Raw genomic sequence first — 21,599 nt, forward strand, 5'->3', positions numbered from 1 at the left:
CCTCACAGATGGGAGCCAGGGAAGTGCAGAAATCTGGGGTTCTCCAGTCTTGGTCACCTGCTGATTCTGGTCAGGCAGGCTACTCCTGCCTGACAGAGCACATCTAACTGTCCCTGAAGCACAGCCAGGAAGCGGACAGGTCATGTCCTGCCCATGCCCGCAGAGAAAAGCGCTCACTCAGCTGGGAGATGGGAGATTTGGAAAGCCCGGTTCCCCCTTCTTTTCCATAACACATGGTGCAGACTCAGAGCAAAGGCTACAGCCTGTCAGTGATCCTCCTCATCACCAGCCTTACAGAAACGTTTCTCTCAGGTGCCTGTAAATGTGATAAAGCCAAACAGATTCTTTACCATACAGAGCTGATGTCTGATTTTTAAACAGGTCTGGGGTTATCTTCATTCTATAAAACTAGTTGGGTTTTTGTTTGGTTTTGTTTGTAGGGCTTTTTAAAAACAAGGATAGTACAAACAACTTCACAGAAAGAAACATGTACATGCTTAGCACACGTAGCATTAAAATTGCATTGCATCACACACACGTCACTTGTTAATAGAGTCTAATATGTTTTATAGACCTGTGTTTACCTACCTGTACCATGTCCCCTCCCACTGCTGCTTAGCGTTTTCCTCTCAGTTCTTATGCTAGAAGCAGAGAAAAAAGTAGAGGTGAAACACCACTCAGATTTTACGTGTCACCTATATTGATTGACCATTACGGGGGTTTTTTAAGACTGCAGGTAACTGGGCAATAAAAAGCATGTGCAGTTCCTCTGCCAACCTGCCATGGCTGCTCCAATATAAGTTCATTTATCACATGCTTCAAGGGCTCTTAAGCAAAACAAAGATCAGGTTCATGATAAATGACTGCAGCACATACCCTTTGCCAACTGCTGAGTCTGGGATGGGATACTCCCTGTTCACCTATTTTTAGCAACTGCATGGCCTTTTTATGCCTCTTAATTGCTTTAGTCATACCAAGTACGTATGTGGTGAGGAGATTTTTGCTGTATTGATTTGTGCAGGGATTCTGTGATGAGGCTGCTCTTATCTCTTGTTTCCAGAAAACCAGAACTACTGCGCAAAATACTGTCACACCAGCTTGTTATACTCGCACGGGCCTGTGTCATTTGTGCATGCTCTGTAAGATTCTGTCCATAGGACCATAGTATGGTTCCCAGCTGCTTACTGCTGGTGTGGGGGCACCGGTATCTTAGCGGATCATGTCTGAAATCATTTGGCTTTGCCTCTGGAAGCTATCAGCTGTGTTCTTCCTAAGTTACATGGCCAAACAAAATTGCAGCTCTAAGGCTGGTAATGCATTATTATCTGTTATTTTAATAACAACAGCAATAGCAGCATTAAAGAAAGGAACAAGGTAAAGCTGTGCCCTGAATCTGTACCCATGAGGGTAATATCTAGGTCCCTTGTCAATTCTGCGGCGTTTATCTTCACAGTAGCTACCTGCAGTACAGCTGTGCTGTCTTTGAAGGGAACAAACAGGGCACATGGCATGTGTTCCTTAGCCCAGGGCTTGCATTACCATTCAAGCCCCAGCTCCTCTAAAGCCCACACCACCTGTTTGTTGACTCACACTGACGCAAGCCCAGCCTGCGCACCAGGAAGGGAAACTCAGCAGCACTGTTGTCAGGCCTTTTGTGCCTGAAAGCGAACCCCTCCCTCCCAGACATCACCACTTAACCCTATGGCATTGCACACTCAAATTCTCACTCCTCCAACATGGCTTAAAAAATACAGACCCAGCTGGAGGGATCTAAGCAATTCAAACAGGGCTCCCTGGAAATCGCAGGGAGTGCTTATACTTCAGCAAGTCGTGTACTCAGAGGGTGATAATTTGGAGGCATAATCCCAAATTTTCTTCTTTTTTTCACAACATCTGTAGATATTATTTCAGTATGTTTGTGTTCTCTTCTGAACGCTTTCAAAGGCTGAAAAGTTAAAATAACAGAGTGGTTTTAGTGCAGTGCACCACACATTGTTTCTATCATGTGCGAATTGCTTAACTGTGGTACACTTCAGCAGCACAATTTATTACAAACCTTGGAAGTCATTTCAGGAGCTCAAGGACCTCATGGACCTTGGACTAAGTTTCAGCAAACTGCTCCGATGTGCAGTCACTAGGCAGATGTCTGGAAACGTGTTCCTGCACATTTATCCGCTAATGTAAACGTCCCAATGCAAGCATTAACACTCAAGAGCATTATGTGGATCTGAAACAATCCCTGGAAGAGTTGGGTTCCATAAAAATTATTCTGACAGATATAATCCTTCTCCTCTCATTTGCCAAGCTCTTGCTCTGACTGTAGGAGCCAGAGCATATCAAGGGAGGACTTCTGCCTCCTTCCACTGCTTCTGGTGCTCCAGACACTACCGTATTTCTGCCCAGTGCTGACTTCATTCTTACTGTTGTTATTATTCTAGTTGGGAAAGAAGCAGCAATGTGGAAAGGAAAGATAAAACAGGAGATAAGAGGATATTTTTACGCTTTCATCTGCACAGATGACTCATATGGGACAGGTTTATTCTTTGTCTCTCTCAGGATTAATGCCTCAGGGAGAACAGCAGCAAAGAGAGCCTTAATTTTGCTGCTGTGGAAAATAATTCTTTCTTTCACCCTGCTCTGTGAGGTCTTTGAGGCAGTGGCTGTGAGTGTGTACAGCACATAGCGCAACTGCTTCAAATCTTACCGGGGCCTCTTGGTATTACTGTAGTAAAAGTAAATACCAAGTGGTCGGGGCTTAATTATAATCTGGACATTCTGTGCCCTGGCAACAGATTACAGGAGTGATTGACTTGCACTTTAGGGCACTGAATCTGCTGTTGGATTGAGGGTGAATCCATGTAAAGGGACAAGACAGCAAAGTGATATCCCACGTTTCCTGCTCAGCGTGCAGGACTCATACTAAGGGGAAGTGATTTCAGCAACTGGACGCTCTGTGTGTTGGAGCAGCTCCAACTGTGGCTTTCTGTGTTCAGCTCTGAATCCAAGGAGTCAAGTATTACTGTATAGAAGATGGAGAGGCAAAAGCTTTCATTAGATAATGATTGCATTAAGGCACAAATCCTCACATAACTCTTTGAAGAGGATTTCTAGATAATTTATATTGCAATTACATGTTGATTTATTCTCCTCCACCCTTAATTTTCTTTGGAGCAGGAACTGACCCTGATCATGCTCTGCAAAAAATAATCCAGAGGTGCAAGAAATAAACGCGCTCCACAATCAATACAGAAGCGGGTTTCTTTTTGCCTTACTTGATTCCACCAGCTTGAGGGGTTTGGTGACATTTTGTCTATTGTTACTTCACTTTCAGAGCTCCCTCATAATTTATTTTTGTCGTTGCAATTATTTATGTGCTAGGCTATTGTAACTGCATTGTATCGGTACAGGGAGATGTTTCCAAGGTTGAATTTTATCCAATATATTTATAATGCCTTAAGAAAACAACAAAATGCTATGAACTTGTGAATGCATTCCTTTGGATCTGTGGCACTGGGGGGGGGGGGGGAAGAAAATCACAGATTTGTCCAGCTCAAACAAAAGCAACATTAACAACGGTAACAGCATAATGCCTTTCCCAAAAATGCTGCAAAAGGCCCCCTACAGACACATTCCCATAGCCATTCTGGTTACATTAGCTTTGCACTAGCTTTGCAGGGCAGCTTTGGATGAATATGATTTAGGAGTATTACAACAATGTTTGGAGGCTCAGCTCACCGTGTTAGGAAATGTGTGTGGTAAGGGACCCTGGCATCTTCTGAAGACTTCGACATAAACGAGCACACACACCTGGCAGAGGCCTGACAGCTGGGCCAGGAAAATTCCTCACGTCTACTTCTGGCTGGGTCTCTCTGCTTCTGTCTGCCCCCATGCTGAACTTCTAGCGGTACTTCTACTGGTATCCAATCCATCTTGACTGGGAGGACTGGGAGCTGCTGCCTCACTATGGTTTTGGCGTGAGTGGCTGCCTGATTCATGGTTTTGGCGTAGGTGGCGTAGGTGGCTGCCTGATTTAAAGCACAGCACCTCAGGTGTGGGACTTGCTGCCAAGTTGGGACAAGCGGCGAGGGAGACACCTTTGCTGCACTCCAATGCACAGCTTTGATCAGCCAGGGAGGCACGTGGAGGTGTACCTAGAAGACGTCCAGTGATACACATTTTCCTTCAAGTTTATCTTCTGCTATATCCCAGCAGATCCATGGATATCCAAGTACGTACAGAACCAGGTGTGCTTCAGGCATGTGATGGGTCAAAACTGCCTGCTTTGGGTGCATAACTGGCAAATTCTTCACCGTGCTACTGATTTACCCTGTTGAAATTCATCTCTTGAGACTCCTCTGGCTGTCTGAGTTACCTCTGTTTTGCTAGCTGGATTGACTGGAAAGCATGACCAAGAAGGAAAGAGAGATGAACTAGGAAGCCAGAGGACACAAATCCTGCAGCCTCTAAATCGCTCCAACTTGCAATAATCATAAGGCTTTTTTAATAAAAGTTCACTCAGCCATGGGTATTTTGTGAGTGCCCTTGAGACATTCTTTCTTTCGGAATCTACTATTGCTTCAGAGCAGTATCTGTAATTGAGACCAATAAAGAGCAAACAGGGACAGTTTCTGGCCTGAAGGCCAACTGGTGAAGGATAGCTGATGCCCACACAGCTGTGTTTTCTTCCCGTGAAAAATAGCGTGGCTGCCTGCAAAAGTGCCCTGGGAAATGCTTCCTGGCCTGAGCCAGTCAGTGCTGGACACCGCCACTTGTGAGCTGACCGGCAGCATGGAGTCATGAGCCAGTACCTGTTCTGTGTGTGCTGCCCCCACTTCTCCAGACAAAGCCTGAAGTGTTTGTTCTAGAATGTACTATATGATCTTTTGAGGCTGTATGATACACGCTGTTAGATATACATAAGCAAAGCTATATACTTGGGGCTTCATGCGTTTTCTTTCATGACATGGACAGGAACATTAGATTTATGTTAGTGTGCTGTCTGTGGGTGTCTGCTTGATTCTTTGTTTTTGTGACTTACCTTTGGCAATAGCCCACTCTTTCTACTAGAACAGGGCTCATCACTCTTGCCAAAATGCTCTTGACTTTAAACAGGGGGAGCAGAACCCTTCATGGACACAACTTGCCCAGGAGTGAAGGAGTAGAGCGCCACAGATGACAATGTCAGGTGAGCCTGACAGCAGGAGCATTCTGGTGAATGGACGACACAGTTCAATACAGATGTGGGGGTGAAGTACCCAAACAAGTATCAACTGTATTTAAAAGGAAAAGAATTAAAGGAGAGAAGACAGGAAAACTCTTCATGCTTTGTTTATTAGAAATGTTTTTTATTGCTCGTATTAAAAGCCAAACAAACATGAGACATGGGAGAAAAATAAAGAAAACAACCAAATGGCCAGACCAAACAAAAGAGGAGATGTGAGGATATGGGATTTTGATGGAATCTGGACTTTGTTTCCTGAAACACTCTGTGCAAAGGGTGTCAACGGACTTCAGACATCCAGGTCTCGACACTAGCGGTATAGGAGGATGTGTCAGGAGCAAATCCAGGGCAGATGATGTAAGAGAGATTCAGGAGGGCCATCCTGGCAGACTTTCTTCTGTAGGTCTTGCCGCATGAGTGGGGGTTTGGCAGTTAAATGCTAAGTAGCCACACAGGAGTATTGCAGAGTCTGAATGTGACAGAACATTGCAAACAAACCCGACATGTTTCATCACTGCTATTACGAATGCAGTTTGCTGTGGTACACTATGGCCATTGACCAGCTTTGAGCATGCAAAGACCTGATTCAGATCCAGTCCATCCAGCCCAGTACCATGCAACAGTGACCAGCAGGAGGGGAGCCAGTGAGGCTCCAGCCCGTTTGGAATGACTCATCCCCATCAGACCTTTGTAGATGTGGGAAATCCACAGGTCTGATGTTTCTTGAGTGACCAGTGTAGAGTGTTTAACAGTGAACCTACCCATCCTGTATGAATTTACCTAGTGCCTTTTGGCTTCTTTGTAATTTTGTGCCCTACAACTATACCAAGCAAAAGAACCATTAAAAGGGAAGACACTTAGGAGAGTCTATGTTCCAGACCATTAGACTATTTTTAAATGTCAATTTAATGAAGGGATAGAATACCACTTTTGAGCTTATGCTGCCTTCATTGGCTTGGATCCCAGTTCAAAAGTGTTCTTTATCACAGACCCTGCAAAACATATGAGTAGGTCTGCTTTGACCTTACCGGGTCACTGTGGTGGTGAAGAACGGTGGACATCCAAAGTGCTTTGCAGCAAGGGACTGATACCAAGCAAAGCCTAGATAGGAAAAATGCTGCAAAGTCAGAAGATACTAAAAAACTCTCACAGTATCATAGGAAAATGCAATTTAGGTGCTCTGACATTTCTGTTGTAGTCTTAAAAAAGCTCTCCACGCCCGCTAACTCAAACTGATGCTGAATATGGTTTCTAATTGTGCTTATAATCAAACCTCCTCCATCCCCTCAGGAAGGTACTGTTCCAGATGTCTCTGGTCAGGCACCACCAGGTTGCCATTTCTGCTACCCTGGTCATCGCAGCTGCCGCAGTATTGGTTAAAGCTGCTTGAGCACCCAGAGTTTGTTTCACTCTCCACTTTTACACCAAAACATCCTTTTTGTGTGAAATAACGACCTATCTGGAGATGCCATACTTGTGCTAATACAGCCCGGGAGTAATGCAGGGCTTTGCTAATCTGAGTAGCAATTAAGCTGAAAGTGCTTGGGTTGGCGTGCTTCCATGGTTAATACTTGCCTGTGTACGAAGGCCTACAAAAGCTGCCTGAGAGCCCAGAACAGTGCAGTGCCAAACTGTGCTGTGCTGTGCTTAGCTGGGGGTTTCCAAGACATAGCAAGCCCAGTAGTGGTGGGAATAGGGTTGCGACAGCGAGGCTCCTATCCCTTGTGCAATGGAAAGTTTGGAGAGGAACCGGGTGACTGCTTTCTTTCCTGAATTCTGGCAGAAGATTGCAGAGATGCCTCTTCCCTCGGGCAAGCTGCATCTCAAGGGTGAGACAGAGATGTAGAAACTGCAAGACAATAAAGCATGATTAATTTCTCTTGGTTGGTGCTGCTGCAGCCCAATTTCCAGGTGTTTTTAAGTGTAATCGCTATCTTGCTTACATTCTTCTGGGAAGAGATCCATTTAAATTACTGCAATCTCTTTGGTCTCTAATTTACTGCACAGGGCTGTGGATCAAGAGAGCTGTTTGCTGCTTAGCCAGAGCAAGATTAACTGATGCTTTTGGGTTGAAGAAAGCAATTACAGCAATTGCTCGTGGAATGTTTGCACTGCTTGTCTCCTGGTTTTTCTAACCATCTTGCAATTTTGGGGATGTTATCTACTCCTGATTTAAGACCTTGTGAACAATCCCCCGCTTTGTGAGGAGCAGGGCAGATTGCACACTCTTCTTTCAGCAGCAGATCTCACGAAGATAAGCCGTTTTCCTCCTTGCCAGGTTGAGCTCCAATTTGTTCCATTACGTTCTGCATGTTAAGGCAGTGATGGAGTTTCTACTTCCACAGGACCATCCCAGAATATCTGCACATGAAAATAAACGTGCTCCATAAATTACAGCACACTTACAGAAATCTAGGGCAGTTTTAATCTCTAGGGCTGCCCATTTTGATTTGTAGCTGGGATGCTTCTCACGTATCAAGGTGCAATCAGGAGCAGGCTGTGATGTAGAGCTCCTTTATACATTGTATATGGAACACCTTTCCGTACCTTCTTGGGCAGCATGGTTGAACTGATGATGCAGCATTATTTATCAAGGCATTTGCCCCTCAGTAACTTGTTTTCCTTGTTGATTTGCCAAACCTGTTACTCAGCCTTTAGGATATAATACAGCGTGAAGCTCTTCACAGAGTTAAGAGGGTGGGATCCATGAGAAGTGGCAGAAAACTTGACGCCTGGTGCTGCTGAGTGTGGGAAGCGTAACTTTGTGACCAGGAGCACTGACAACGCCGGGGAATAAAGCTCTTTTGTGGGAAATGCTGTTAGAATAAACCCGGGGCTGCACAGAAAACATTTTCTCCGTGCTGGTCTCTATCTTATTTCCAAGTAAAAGCTTGTGAGAAGGAAACTCCTGCGCAGAAACTCAGCATCTCGGCTCCCCTGCAGTCAGTCTTCCAGCAGCTTTCCCCCGGTTAACACAGAAAGCTGCAGTAAAAAGCAGGCGAGCCCCGTGCTTGCCGCAGAGGACGGCACCCCAGCTCTGCCGCAGGCAGGCTGGAGGCCCCGCGGCCGGCCGGGGTCGGGCGGCATCGACTCCCCTGCTCGGGTGCCCGTCGCGCCGGCAGCCCGCCGGGGGGCGGGCAGGCCACGCTCCGCTGCCACGGCCCGCAACGCCTCGGGACAGGGCCGGGCAGGCAGGTGACGGCAGCGAGCGGGCGGCCACCGATGCGCTCCCTCGGGCGGCTCCGGGCCCGCGGCGGAGAACGGGGCGGGGGTAGACCCGGGGATGGGGAGCCGCCACCGCCTCAGGCGGGCGGGCATGGGGGGCGGTGGGGTGCGGGGCGGGGCACGTCACCCCCTGAGCCCGGGGGGGAGCCTGACGCGGCGTCGCTCGCGCGGCGGGGCGGGGCGGGGCGGGAGGCAGGCTGGCCCGGGGCGGGCCGCGACGCTATTGGTCGGCCCCTGCTTGCCGCTGAATGGCGGCGGCTGTGTGGGGCGGGGCGGGGAGGGGCGGGCGGAGCCCGCCAATATTTCCCTGGCCCTCCCTCCCCTTCCCTCCCCTCCCCGCCCGCCAGCCTTAAAGCCCCGGTGGGCGCCGCAGTGGTGGCAGTAGCGCAGTGCGGGCGGTGGCCGCGGGTCCTGGGTTGCGGGGAGGGGGCGGGCGCACGCCATTGGCTCAGAGAGCAGCGCCTCGCGGCGGCTGAGCCCCTCCCTACCGCCCCCGCCTCGCTCCCGCCCCCGGGCCGAGGCTGTCACCGCGCCGCGCGAAGAGGCGCCGCCGCCGCGCCTGACGCCGGGCGCCCGGCGCCGCCAGGATGTTTGACAGGACGCGGCTGCCCTTCGTGGCGCTGGATGTGGTCTGCGTGGTGCTGGGTAGGTCGGCGGGCCGCGGAGGGGGCGAGGGAAGCCCGTCCCAGCGGCGCTGCGCTCCGCTGCGCTTCCCCTCCGTGCGGCACCGGGCTAATCGCATGCTCGCCCCCCCCCCCCCCCCCTCCTCCCCGGCGCCAGGCACCGCCCCGGAGCGGGTCTTCTTTCAACCTGCGCCTTCGCTGTGCCTGTCTGCCGCTTCCACCGCTGCCTGCTGCCCCTCCGCTCCCTCCCTCCCGCCTGCCTTCCTCTCGCGGCCGCCCCCGGCAGACGGCGGCGCCGCGCTCCCCCTCCCCTCACCCGGAGGAATCTGGTCACTGCCGCCGCTTGCCCCCGCCCGCCGGGGCCGCGGGCTGGGAAGGGGAGAGCCCGGGTGGGAGGGAGCTGCTGCCGCTTATCCCCTGACATCTGGAACTACCTCTTCTCTCTGGTGTCCTCACTTTCCCCTGTGACTTCTTCTGTCAGCTGCGAGCCGTTTGTGTCAAAAGGCCGTGCTGGGCCGTGTCCCTTACCCGCGGTGGGTCGGAAGGCTGCCCGGGAGGGGGCCGGCACCCCGGGAAGCGGTTCCATCCCCGTGTCCCGCGCAGGTGGCACGGCAGGCGGGGTGCAGTGGCCGGGAGACGCGCTCCGGGGCTTGCGGTGTGCGCGGCCTCCCTGGCGGGAAGCGGGGGCTGCAGGGCGAGGCTGGGAGCGGACGGGGCTGCTTACTAGAGCGCGACCCTGGTGACCCCCTGCCTGGGGCAGGGAGGGGCGCGGGCCGGGGCCCGAGTGCCGCCTCGCCCTGAGCTGGCCCGTGGCAGCCGTTGCCGCGGCTCCGCAGGTGCTGGTCCCAGCCAGCCCACAGCACCTCCCTGGGGTTGCCGCCTTCTCTCTCGGCCCCTGCTCCTGTTGGAACTACCTCGCGACCTGTCAGTCGGCATCACCTGTCTCCTTTTCTGTGTTGCCGTGGCGTGGGGAACGACTCTGTCAGCTGCCGGGCAGCGAAGGGGACGTTTCGGCCCCTCCGGGGAGACGTCTTCAGTGTCTGAAGATGTACCCCTTGGTCTGTGGTCTTAGGAAGCATTAGATTTGGGTGTTTGCTTCTTAACCAGACGAGAGTAGTGTTTCAGTAATCAGTCTTCAGCACTTTCTTGACCTGTTCAGTTCCGTGGGGTCTGGCCTATGAAGGGTCTCTTGGCTGGAGATGTCTCCAGGAACCATCGCGTGAGCACAATGAGCAACTCTCTTTTTTTCTGGCTAGATGCTTCAGATGGTGATGATACCTGTAGCTAAGTGGCGTTAAAGGAGAAAAAAAGAAGTAAACTATGCATTGCTGTGAGTGAATCTTGTAGGGGAGAGCTTTTGGAGAATGATGGCTCATCCGTGTACTTCAGTAGGAACTGTTCAGGTTGGAGGTTTAGCAAAGCTTAAACTACCATGGTGTCTTCATGGCCTGTAAAGCAGTTTGGTCTGTCCTGAAAGTTGTCATTACAAAATGCTCATAGGAAGGCAAAAGTTTGCACTGTGCATCTGCTTTGTTCTGTTGGAAGTGTACGTCCATATCCGGAGTAATCAAGTTGAACGGAATAGATTAAGACTACAGGAGGCATATGACTTGAGGGTTATCCAGCTAAAAGAATGCTCCCTGCCCTAAATTACAGCTTGGGGGGGTGGATTCTCAACCTTGCCCTGCAGTGTAATATCATACACACCTTCTCCTGCCCCCGTATAGCATTGGGATTGCAGATGCCATAATCTGATGCCTCAGTGTGCTGGAGGGTTGACAGGCTTTTTGTTTTCCCTTGGGCTTTTTTACTTCCTACTAGTAGGGAGGAAAATGCAGGCAGTGCCTAACATGAAGCCTTGTGGCACCTGCACCTTTTAACACGTCCAGTGACAGGTTTCAGTGAAACTCCAGCTGAGACCAAAATATCTATGTGTAGGAACAGCAAAGATTGAGTTATATGATCAAATTCTCTTCTCCCTGGCTCCCATGAGATTGAGACAGGCCCTGAGAAGAACATTGATCTTAAGCTTGTATGTCTAAAGGAGGAATCTGGTTTATGCTTTCTTTACTGTAAGAAGAATAGTTCCTCTTGATAGTGGACTTTTCTTCTAACTCTTAGTTTTTCCCTGCCCTTGTGCACTTTGATATCTACTCAAGTGACTGAGGTAACTGCCCAGATAAAGTGACTTGGAGGTATTGATGACCTGATATGGAGGTACATCTTGATAACCTAATACCTGGAATCGCCATTAAAGAGACAGTGAAGCCTTACTTTAAAGTTACTTTACTGTGCCATACTGAAAGTTTAAAACTATGTGGACCAGTTTCAGATGAGAACTAAACTTTTAATTTTTGGTGTGGTAGCCCATTCTACAACACAAAGGGCTACCAGTAGCATCCATCCCCCAAGGTAAATCTTAGTGTCACTTGATACCGAGCTTGGAGCTTGCTGTATCCCCTGCAAGGCTCCTGCCCCCACCTGCCACGTAGTAAATGCACAGGATAGAAAAAAAACCCAAAAACAACACCTAAGGACAGAACTTGAAGTTACAGCAAGCTAACTTACGCATAAAGTCCCAGCTATGGAAGTGGATGACTCTGACTCTGTATGTCTGACTTACTGCCTCCTAGTTTAGTCAAAACATTCTTTGTGCAGGTCCGACTCTCCCAACACAAGTTTTCCAAAAGAGAAGGAAGGGGAAAAGAGTTTTGCTGTGAACAGCTGGACTTTTGATGATCTTAAAGGTCTTTTCCAGCTAAAACAATTATATGAATTTGGTGATTTAAATAGGTTTATTGAAAGGTCTGATAGGTACCCAAGATGGAGAAGAGGTAAGAGACAACGAAGAGATGGAGAAAAAACAGGCAGCAGAGGAAGGAGCAACATCTCCCCCTTTATGTGGCGTTAAGCTATTAAATCAGTCTGGTTGCCTGAAACTGAAGTCTAAGGTTGCTTTAGATTGACCTTTGAGGAAATTCCTTCCCCATCCACCTTTTTACCCAGTAACGGAGAGGTAATTCAGGGAGGGAAATCTTCAGTACCATGAGAAAAACAAATAAAAGCTCTTTCTTATCAGGATAGCACTTTCCCTCTGAACTGACACAAATGCTTCAGACTTAAATGCACAAAAAAGCAAGCAAACAAAAAAACCTTACTGAAGCACAAGCTGCAGATTTCTGCAGTACCTGTGCTTGAATAGTATGACATGGCTGTATCTGCATCCTGAGTGTGTGCCGATCTGCAGTGCTGGGTGTGTGCATGCTGCACGCCTATGCAGCTCTGCAGTGCTGCAGGCAACAGCTCCCTGACGTTGTGCAGTCTGGTGGGCAGTGGTCAACTCCTCTCTTCCTCTGGAAAGCATGAGTGGCTGGGGCTGTAGGGTTTTCTTCTTTCTCCTGCATGCTTTCGTAACCTGTCTCATTTTTCTGATAGGAGAGGCTTTTTTATATAGCGTGGCACAGATGTGCAAGTACAATAACAGTACTAGACAATAGCAAAGTGGTTTGTTGCAGGTACAGAGACTTGGTTCTTGTTCATTACACTTTCAATTCCTCATGCAAAAAAAAAAAAAAAAAGCAGCTTGTTAGAATAACTTAGTTACCTAGTGACTGATGTCTTCCTTAGCCACTGTACATATTCTGCCACTCTTGGGGGTTCTGTTCAACTGCAGATTGGGCTTCTTTGTTAAGGCATGTGAATAGCACTTAAAGAGCTAATTTGGGAATTCCAGGGTAAAATATCCTGTAAAGAGCTGAAGAACTACTGAATACTTTAATCTGACTTGGTTTTAGTGACAGCTGGGTCTAGAGGTAAATGTCCATTGTGCAGATGTGACTGGAGTGGTTAGGAAAGCATTCTCTCTGAGCTGGACTGTAGGACAGCAACTAGCTCTAGTCTGTGCTAGAGAAGTGCCTGGTCTGTACTTGTGCACCTTCAGTGCAGGGATGCAGTACAACAAAACTGGGTGTTTTTAGTCCTTTGCCTGGCTGTAAAATCATTGGTAAGCTATTGTAACTAATTAGGGAGTGTATTTATCAATTATGTGATTGCTGATGTAATGCTACAGTTCAAATAAAGTCTTCTAAAGATTTTGGCACTTCATTGCTCTGATTTTCTGCAGTATGTTGAAAATAGTAAGGGATTCTTTAGTTAAATTTTAAACTACTGTGGAATCTAGTTGTGTTTGGTGTATAAGTAGGGATTTCTTTTTTTTTTTTTTTCCTCTCTATGTCCTGCCTCGTACTGGTACAAGAAGTCAGCTGGAAACTTTCTCATTCCTGAGCCATTTTCTCGTAGTGGAACACCTTGAGCTGTGAGCAGTACCTGTGCAATAAAGAAGGGGATGGGTAGTTGGCTGGTGGGGGGGAAGACTGTAGCAGTCTTTTTATTTATATGTGTATGTATATATCCTTGCCCCCCCCCCCCCCCCCCTTAAGAGTAAGGGAAGGAGAAATTCTAGATTTCCAAACAACATGTGAACTAAACCCAGAAATATTAAATGCATAGATTGCTTTAAGCTTACTATTTAGAGACCAGTGGAATGTTGTGTGATACAGGGCAATATGCTAAACAGCAGTTGTATGTGTGTAGGATGGGTGAGCACTCTGGCTGGACCACTCTGCACACTCTGTGCAGTGTTCTTGCTTCAGGTGCCGTTCTTCCCTTTAGGGAGTGTTTACTCTTGCCATCGATGAAGGCAGCCGTCCCCATGATGATTTAGGTATTGCTGTTCAGTCAAGAAAGGCCTCCTTCCATCTGGGCTAGCACTTCCTGATTGCCCTAGTTCAAATAAAACCTATTATTTATGACTCACTGACAAATGTGTCACCATCCTTATTTTCCATGTCATGTGGATGCTAAGTATTTTTTTCTAGCACATTAGTGTATTGTTAAGTTGTAACAGATCCATGTGAAAGAGCAGCTTTTCTTCCAATGACATGCTTTAGTCTGCTTACTAAGTTGACTCTTGGTTCATTGGAAACATGGTTGTTGCCTAAAACAGGGAAAAATCTTCCTGCTCCTGCTGTGCTTTCTCAGATAGATGAGGCTGAATACCCAGGCTGTGCCACTGTACCTTGTTACTTACTGCTTCTGGCAACAGCCGTGTTTTATCTTCCCCCACAAAAGATGCTGTACCCAGAGACACTCTCCATCTTGCTAGGAAGCCTACAGAAGAAGCTTCATGTTACAACTCAGTTGACTGAACGCTATTCAAAGTCAGCAATTGGGTTCTTTACAGGTATTGCTGTTAAAGTATATCTTACACTCTGGCTAACCCCTGCCTCAACAGTTTTCTGGGTTTTTTTTATCCTTCTTTTTTTTTTTTCAGCAATGGGTGAATCCTAATTCACATTCCGGTGCCTTCCCAAGAGCCAAAACTTGAACTCGGCACTACATGCTTTCCACGGGGCATATAATAGAGGAACATATTTGTCAGCAGTGAGGTTCCTTTCTGTAGTCCTAATAAGTTTTTAATCTTAAACAGAAGGGCTCTTCCAGCATGCTAATGTGAGAGTGGTGACCTTTGCTTAATGGAATGGAGGGGGACTTCTGTTATACTTTTTGTAGAAATGAGGTACCACACAACAGTGAAATGAAAATAGCTCATCTCTTATGGCTGAAGAGGTCCTACCTCACCTTTATAGCTGCTTGGATGCCTGATGACCCTGTGCTAACCTGATTCAATACACTGACCTGGTTTTAGAGAGTTGGATAGTATGAACTCATACTAACTAAAGTCAGTTTGACTTGCGACCCCCTCTGTCACGGCCCTGGTGGGAGTGGAAGTAAAGAGCTGACTACTGGTTGCCTGCTTCTGCATAGCCTTATGTAGGTAGGGGCACTGTTGCACTGACCAGATCCTGATGACAGGATAAAGCTGCCGTAGTAGTCTTATCTGTGACTCTATTGGAGCTGTGGAATCAGGTAGCACAAAGAGGTGACCTAGCTCTGGAAGGTACCTGATGATGAGAGAACTCTATCTTTGTAACCTTCCAAGTGTGTTGGGTTTATCCCCAACAACTCAATGCTTTTTCCAGAATTAGTCCAGGAGAATTAAAATAGACTCACATTGGATTATGAGGGAGAAAAAAAGAAAGTACTGAACAGAATTGCATAGAGCCTTATTGGGAAGATATTCCATGCAGAAGGATGACTTTATAAAAAAAAAAATCATTGGTATGGGCTTGATACTGCTGTATCTGTTTGGGGGGTGGTGCCAGGGATTGGTTGTTTTCCCTATCCTGCAAAGGAAGCTTTTCCTGCTTGGGGTTTAATTGGGTAAAATAGTTGACTGAAGACAATTGAAAAATCCCCAAACACTGGAGATACGCAGACTAGTTTCAGCCTAGTTTTATGACAGAAGTTAAAACCATTTAAAGCTATCCTGAAGAAGCAAGTTTTTCTTAAGATGCCTTCTTAAACATTTTGTTTTGTTGGAACAATGTAGTTAATGCTGTATCAGGAAATACTAGGCAGTTGAGCTACAGCAATAGACCTCTGTCTCATCTTTGAGTAGAACCACAAGAAATTTTCCAGCCAGTGGTGTAGTCCTGCAGTTTAAAAACAAAGAAAATGCTGCAGCTTGTGTTAAGGATCTTTTGTTCCTCTCTTACTTAATAATCAGTTGCTAATGAGCTGACCTGCTTTCTGGGAGGAATTTGCCTTTCCAGGCTATGAGACTGATCTCAGAGGCACAACATTAAAACCTGTTGATGAGCTTGCCTTGTGTCCTTCAAACTACTGTAGCCAGATTCTCTGGTACACAAATCCTTATACCACAGTCAGGTCTAGCTTTTGAAATTACGACAGTGCTTACTCATATTGAAGCCAAGAATAGATCCATTTAAGCTTTCTTAGCAGAACAGGATACCGAAAAACAATGTTGAAACTGCCTGGTGCACTTATCAATTACAGGATTTGAAACTGCCAGAACAAGAAGCGTTAATAGTCTGGTCTTGCTTTGTTATCAACTCTGCTGATTCATGTTCAATAACCTGTAACCAAGAAGCAGACTGAGTTGGAACAGAATTGTACTTCAATGCAATTTTGGCATCTCCTGTTCGTGTGGCATCTTGGTATCTGGCAACAGGACAAGAAAGCTCTTATAAATTATTTTTTTTTTACAAAGCAACTATGCCAGGTCAAGGGTGCCTGTCTTGCAATGGCTGTAAGCTCTGGTTCTACTGAATGGAACCAAAGGTATGCAGGAACCGTATCGATAGTCTTATTTCTGTGATGCTGCTGCTGAAACAATGGATCTTGCTAGACTTAGCTTGGATTATAGTGCTTCCCTGCCTTTGGCTGCTGTTGCCTTCAGAGGGACCACATGGGAGTTGATTGATTTCATAAGGTAGCGTCAAGATGTTAGCTAGCCATCCCTGGTATAGAAGAGGGGTCATAAGTTTTTGTTACATAATCCCTTTCCTAGGGTTTCCCTAGGAAATGGTACCAAACAGGAGTGTTGCTCAATTTTTGCCCTAAGTGTAGAAGGGATTATGTATCAAGTGTCAGCATCTTGGGTAGTTTCTGCCTCCCTTAAAATATTGTGAAACTTTTCCCTCAGTCTTGGGGTATTTTTGTGCCTTGAACACTCCTGCAGATTACTGCAAGCCTGTTCTGACTGCATCTTAGGTGATTGAGGCACCAAAACTTAACAGTAGGCAGGATGTTTTCTGAAACTGGGATGGTAAGAAACGCATGTATCTAAGCTTACCTACCTTGCTTTAAGGTATCTGAGGGGCAGTGAGCTAAGCCTACCTCAAAATTGAAGGGGCTGATTTGGAAGCTAGTGGTGAAGAGACCTTAGACAAATCTAATTATAACCAGGGAACCTTTTGATGTGCAGCAAACTAATGGAGAGCATATATGGCCGACCTTTAAAGGGGTCAAGAGGGCATTTAATGCTGAAATACAGAAGGGAGGCAGCTCCAGTCAAGCCCTGCAAACAGCTCCAGTCAGAAACTGCTACCCTTTAAACTTAAAAGAAAAAATAAAAAAACTTTGTGTCTTTGTTTCTTGAGTGAGTTCTGTAGCTTTTTGCTGACTCAGGGTAAGAAAGGCTTCAGATTTGTTTCCTTAGGTGAGCTTGTGTACCACAGTCCTAGTATTCAGGTAAAATTGTATGTTGGTTTGGTCTAATGTTAGTAGACATCCTGGGAATGGAAGTAAAGTCACCGTTCCTGCTTGCAGACTCAGTGTCTTGTCGTTCTTCCCTTCTTTTGAATTTCAAGACTCCCCATCATCAATGCCAGAAAATTAAATCTCTAATTAATATATAGAAACTAAGATCACAAATTAAATGCTGGCAACTTCTACTGAATCTGGGAAGCAGCTTCTGCTCTTTTGTACAAGTATTGGAATGCTGTGGCATTATTTATTATGCTACAGTATCTGGATCAATGCTGTATGGATATTTGTTACACTCTAGCTAAACAAACTTCTCAGGAAGTCTTCTGAATTGGTACAAAGCAAGTACACTAATAGGCCTAAAATATATAGGGTATTCTAATTTTTCTTTTTAAAATTCTATTAAGATCTAGTTTAATACAGAGCTTAGGTTTGCAAAATGTGCTGTTAGACATGACAGAACTTCAGTATACCATGGAAAAAATGTCTCTGATGACTAAAAATGCTCCTGTTAAACATGGTGTTTTAGGGCATTGTATACAAGGATAAAATGACATTCTAGTGGATGACAAGGTAGAGAGTCTTATGGAAATTGTGAGTCCCTCTGTAGCACTGCCATTGTAAGATCTGCCTTTTAATAAGGACTATTTAAATATTGTTATGCCCATAAGACTCATTGGAAAAAGCATTTATACTCCTGACAACTAATTGCCTGTTAGATTTCTATAGACTGAATGGTAGTTCAGGTTAGGGTGTCTAGCTATACGTGAAATGCTCTGAAAGCCTGTTGCTGTGCACTCCCACAGCATGAAGATGTAAATGAAAATAATAGTTACAACTTCTGGAGTTTAAAAGAGCATGGGTCTTAAATGACATTCAGAGTTGATGTCACCTGCAGTAAAAAAAAACCCCTAATCCCTCCCTGCCTTGCCAACAGCTGAGCCAGATAATTCAGTTTATTCTGTTGTATTGTTGTCCCTCTCTGTAAGCCTAGGGCTTTATGTAGATTGTTTGTAGAAGATCTTGATCTTTGGGGTTGTATACGTGGTTTTGTATCTGTGAGCTTTTTAATTCCCTTGACAATACAGCCAAAGCTCTTAACAGAGAATGTAATACTGAGCACACAATGCAAGCAGTGATTAAATATTTAATTTCCACTAAACAGGAAGGGTTGTGGTGGGAGAAGTCACTCTTGTGTGCTCCAGCTGCAGCCAGTTGGGTTCTTCCCTGCTCCATGAGCATCATTGCAACACAAGGAGCTGCTGACCTCTCCCTTTCCCGTCCTCCCCCAACGTCTAGTGTCTTTCACTTTTAGCTATTAAGTCTGAGGGTCTTAAATCTTTCTGTTGGTAATCAGGGCGATTGGCCTTTGCCCCGCTGCTGATGACTTCCAGATGGTTGTGGGTTGCCTGGTCTAAGTGAGACTGTCTCTGCCCCCCAGCAGAGCTAAGCCTAGGGCAGAGCCTTTGCTTGGGCTGTATACTTTTCTCTGTGGAAGTGACAGAGCAGGCTAGGATATATTACTGTCTTCTCTCTGCATTTCTTAAACTTCATATTTGTCCTCCTGTGAATGCTCACAGGAGGGAACTGCATGGGTTTTACACTGATAGGTGCTTAATGCTTCCAAAAGTCCTTTTTTTAAGTGTAGGTATAAGGGAGAACAGACGTTTCTGTGTGAGTACTTTTAAGCAAGTGTTGTGACTTGTTCTACTGGATTGGTCACGTAGGTACCTGAACCAGTGATCCTGTGTAGTGGTGAACTGTTGAATGCAGAGAAAACTAGAATATGATGTAGATCTCTGTTAGGAAATGACTGGACTAGGAAGGCTGGTCCAGTGCAGAGGGAGGTTTCCTTTGCTTCCTTGCCTTGGCTCGGCCAAAAGAGTTGTTCAGTGAAACTCTTGTCAGCTGGCCCAGGCTGCTGATCTGGCTTCTCTGCTAGCCAAATCATAGATCAGAAAGCAAATAAAAGTGTAAGTAGTGTATAGTTGCAAGTAGAATAGTAGCAGAATGTAATTCATGCTTGTAAATACACATATCCTGTTCGCTGAAGCCTAGCAGGGCTTCTGGCATTATCAGAACAATCAGTGTGCTCATATTAGAAATACTTTGCATTCTTTGGGGCAGAAAAGTAAGATAAAGTCCTTGAAGTGAGTTGTGGTCTACCCACTCATCCTGGCTACTGAAAATAGGTAGTGTATTGATTTTCCTCTTTTACCTGCCTCATCCCTAGTGTCAAAAGTTTAAATGTTTTCTTATTTTTTTAAATCTCTGTTTATTCATACTTTTCTGTATTTCCAGAACTTCCTGTGTAAAAGGTGTTAATTTCTCTTGACTGGGTGGAAAAGAATTTTCAACGCATCTGTTTTTCTGCGGAGAACAGTCTCTCTTACAGATGCTTCCAGACTCTGCAGCAGCATGAGGTTGACCTGTCTCAGTTTCTTTAAATCTCTTGCATACTTCCTAACCCCAAACTTACATTGCAAAATGAGCAGCAAAGCAAACACAGTTGTTCTGGCCAAAAATAAAAAGCAAAAATAAATGTTTAAGAGTGGGAGAACTTAAATTCTTCCTTGCCCTCAGCAGTAATTACCAGCTGTATAGGTTCAGCTCAATGATGGTGTTGATCTCTCTGTGAGGTTATTTAAGAGCATCACCTCTAATAAAGACCATACGCTATGAAAAGTACCTTTTTCCCTTAAATAATCAGCCTGTACCTGATAACTGATGGGTTTTGATGCTGGAATTGTTGTTTCATGGAGATTATTTATCGAGTACAGCCAAAGTTCCTGTTTGACAACCCCCAAATTAACTTTAAATTGTGGATTTCTTTACGAAAGACAAAGCTGACTTCCTGTCTGCACATCAAGTGCAGAATGTATTGATTCTATCTTTCAGGACAGGTGTAGAGAAACAGAAAAATTCTTCTAATTCTCATGTTAATCTAGTAGAGTTCCCCTTAAATCACAGTTACTTGCGAGTTCAGTACAGCATGAGGAAAACTGGTTAATAGTCAGGCAAGAATGTTTTCGTTTGCCACAATCTCCCTTAGGGGTAACTGGTTTTCTCCTAGTTTCTAGATGTTAATTTGTTTAAATGAGAACTTCCTGATTGAGGACCGGGAAGGAGTCTTGTGTGTCTTGGAGGACTTGTAACTGCTTGTTAAGCACAAGTTTTTGAGATGGCTCAGAGCCTTAGGTGAAGATTTGGTTCCTTTCACAGATAAGGGGGCCAGCTGGGTCAATTAAAGGATGTTTACAAGAAATACAGTGCATTCCTTTGAACTAGGGAGGACATGCCACTGACCAGGAAACAACTTCACAAGATGTTTAAGCTGATCTGAGACTATGGCCAGTCCATCCTTACTCTCTCTTCTTCCACACCCTTGGCTGCATGTTCCTGTTATGACAGTCATGCACTTGGCCAAATAAGCAAGTGCTCCTGAGAAGACTGTGTTGTGTGGGCTTAGGCTTTCTCTTTTCTGGGTGGGTTGCTGTCTAAAGCTAGTACCATGGTAAGGGGTGGGATGGCAGTGGATGGCCAGAGGTGGGAGAAGGGCAGGACAGTCCAGTCTTGAGGCACTCTTGAAAGCATAGCCAGATTTTTGTAAGCACCCCATTTGGTTCTGAATTAGGTAGTACATTATAACTGAGATGGTTAGAAACTTTGAGTCTCTCTCAGATACAAAACTGTCCGTAGACTTCATCAGGAAAATGTTTCTAAGTTTTGAGCATGGGCAGTTTCTTCAGAGGCTGAAGCTACCTCCCCTTTAAGAATGTTCTCTCTGCTGGTCTTAAATATTTTGTGGCAACAGCTGTCTGCAAAAGAAGCTAATTGACCTATAAATGCCATCTTTCTCCTGTTTTGGGAAAAATACTCCATGTGGCTTCCTGGCAAAGCCAAATGGACATCTGAGTATCAGAATCCCAACTCCCATGGCTCGAATTTTAAGCACCTAACTCTAAAGTTACAGGTATGATAAATACCACAAATCAGAAAAAAGTGTAGTGCTACATATATTGTAAAAAGATCACAGTTGGGTACCTGTCAGTTCCATTTATGGGATAAATTGTGGAACTTGAATGGCTCTTTTGTTTTCATCCTAAAATATTTAAAATATAACAAATCAGCACTTTTTAATTAAACAGTTGTTCAGGTTTTTTTGTGTGGTTGTTTGGGTTTTTTTTCTTCCAAATGGAGACTTGGCCTTCCTCTTCCCTTAGGTATTGTTTTCTCTTGACATTCCCTTTCTGTGGGTGGAGAACCATTCTCAGTGACTTCCTCCTTGGTCTCCCAGCCTGGACTTCCCTTCCTTCCTTAGAGGCTTTGTGTTGTGCTGTGTTGTACAGCCAGATATGATTGAATGCCACTTCCCCGAAGGCTACTGGTATTACTGAGAA

The 21,599-nt window shown here is 45.9% G+C and overlaps 1 protein-coding gene across 2 annotated transcripts in view; it reads left to right on the forward strand.

Annotated features, from left to right (window-relative positions):
- Nucleotides 1-8,795: 8,795 nt before the first annotated feature.
- PLPP1 (phospholipid phosphatase 1) overlaps nt 8,796-21,599 on the forward strand; it is a 66,010-nt gene continuing 53,206 nt past the window's right edge. For both annotated transcript variants that reach the window (XM_084278163.1, XM_084278164.1), the window contains exon 1: nt 8,796-9,091. In XM_084278163.1, the coding sequence (XP_084134289.1) occupies nt 9,034-9,091 (58 nt within the window). In that variant the 5' untranslated portion in view covers nt 8,796-9,033. The remainder of the gene's footprint in view (nt 9,092-21,599) is intronic.

This window comes from Gallinula chloropus (assembly GCF_964237585.1).
Source record: "Gallinula chloropus genome assembly, chromosome: Z".
NCBI classification, from domain to species: Eukaryota; Metazoa; Chordata; class Aves; order Gruiformes; family Rallidae; genus Gallinula; species Gallinula chloropus.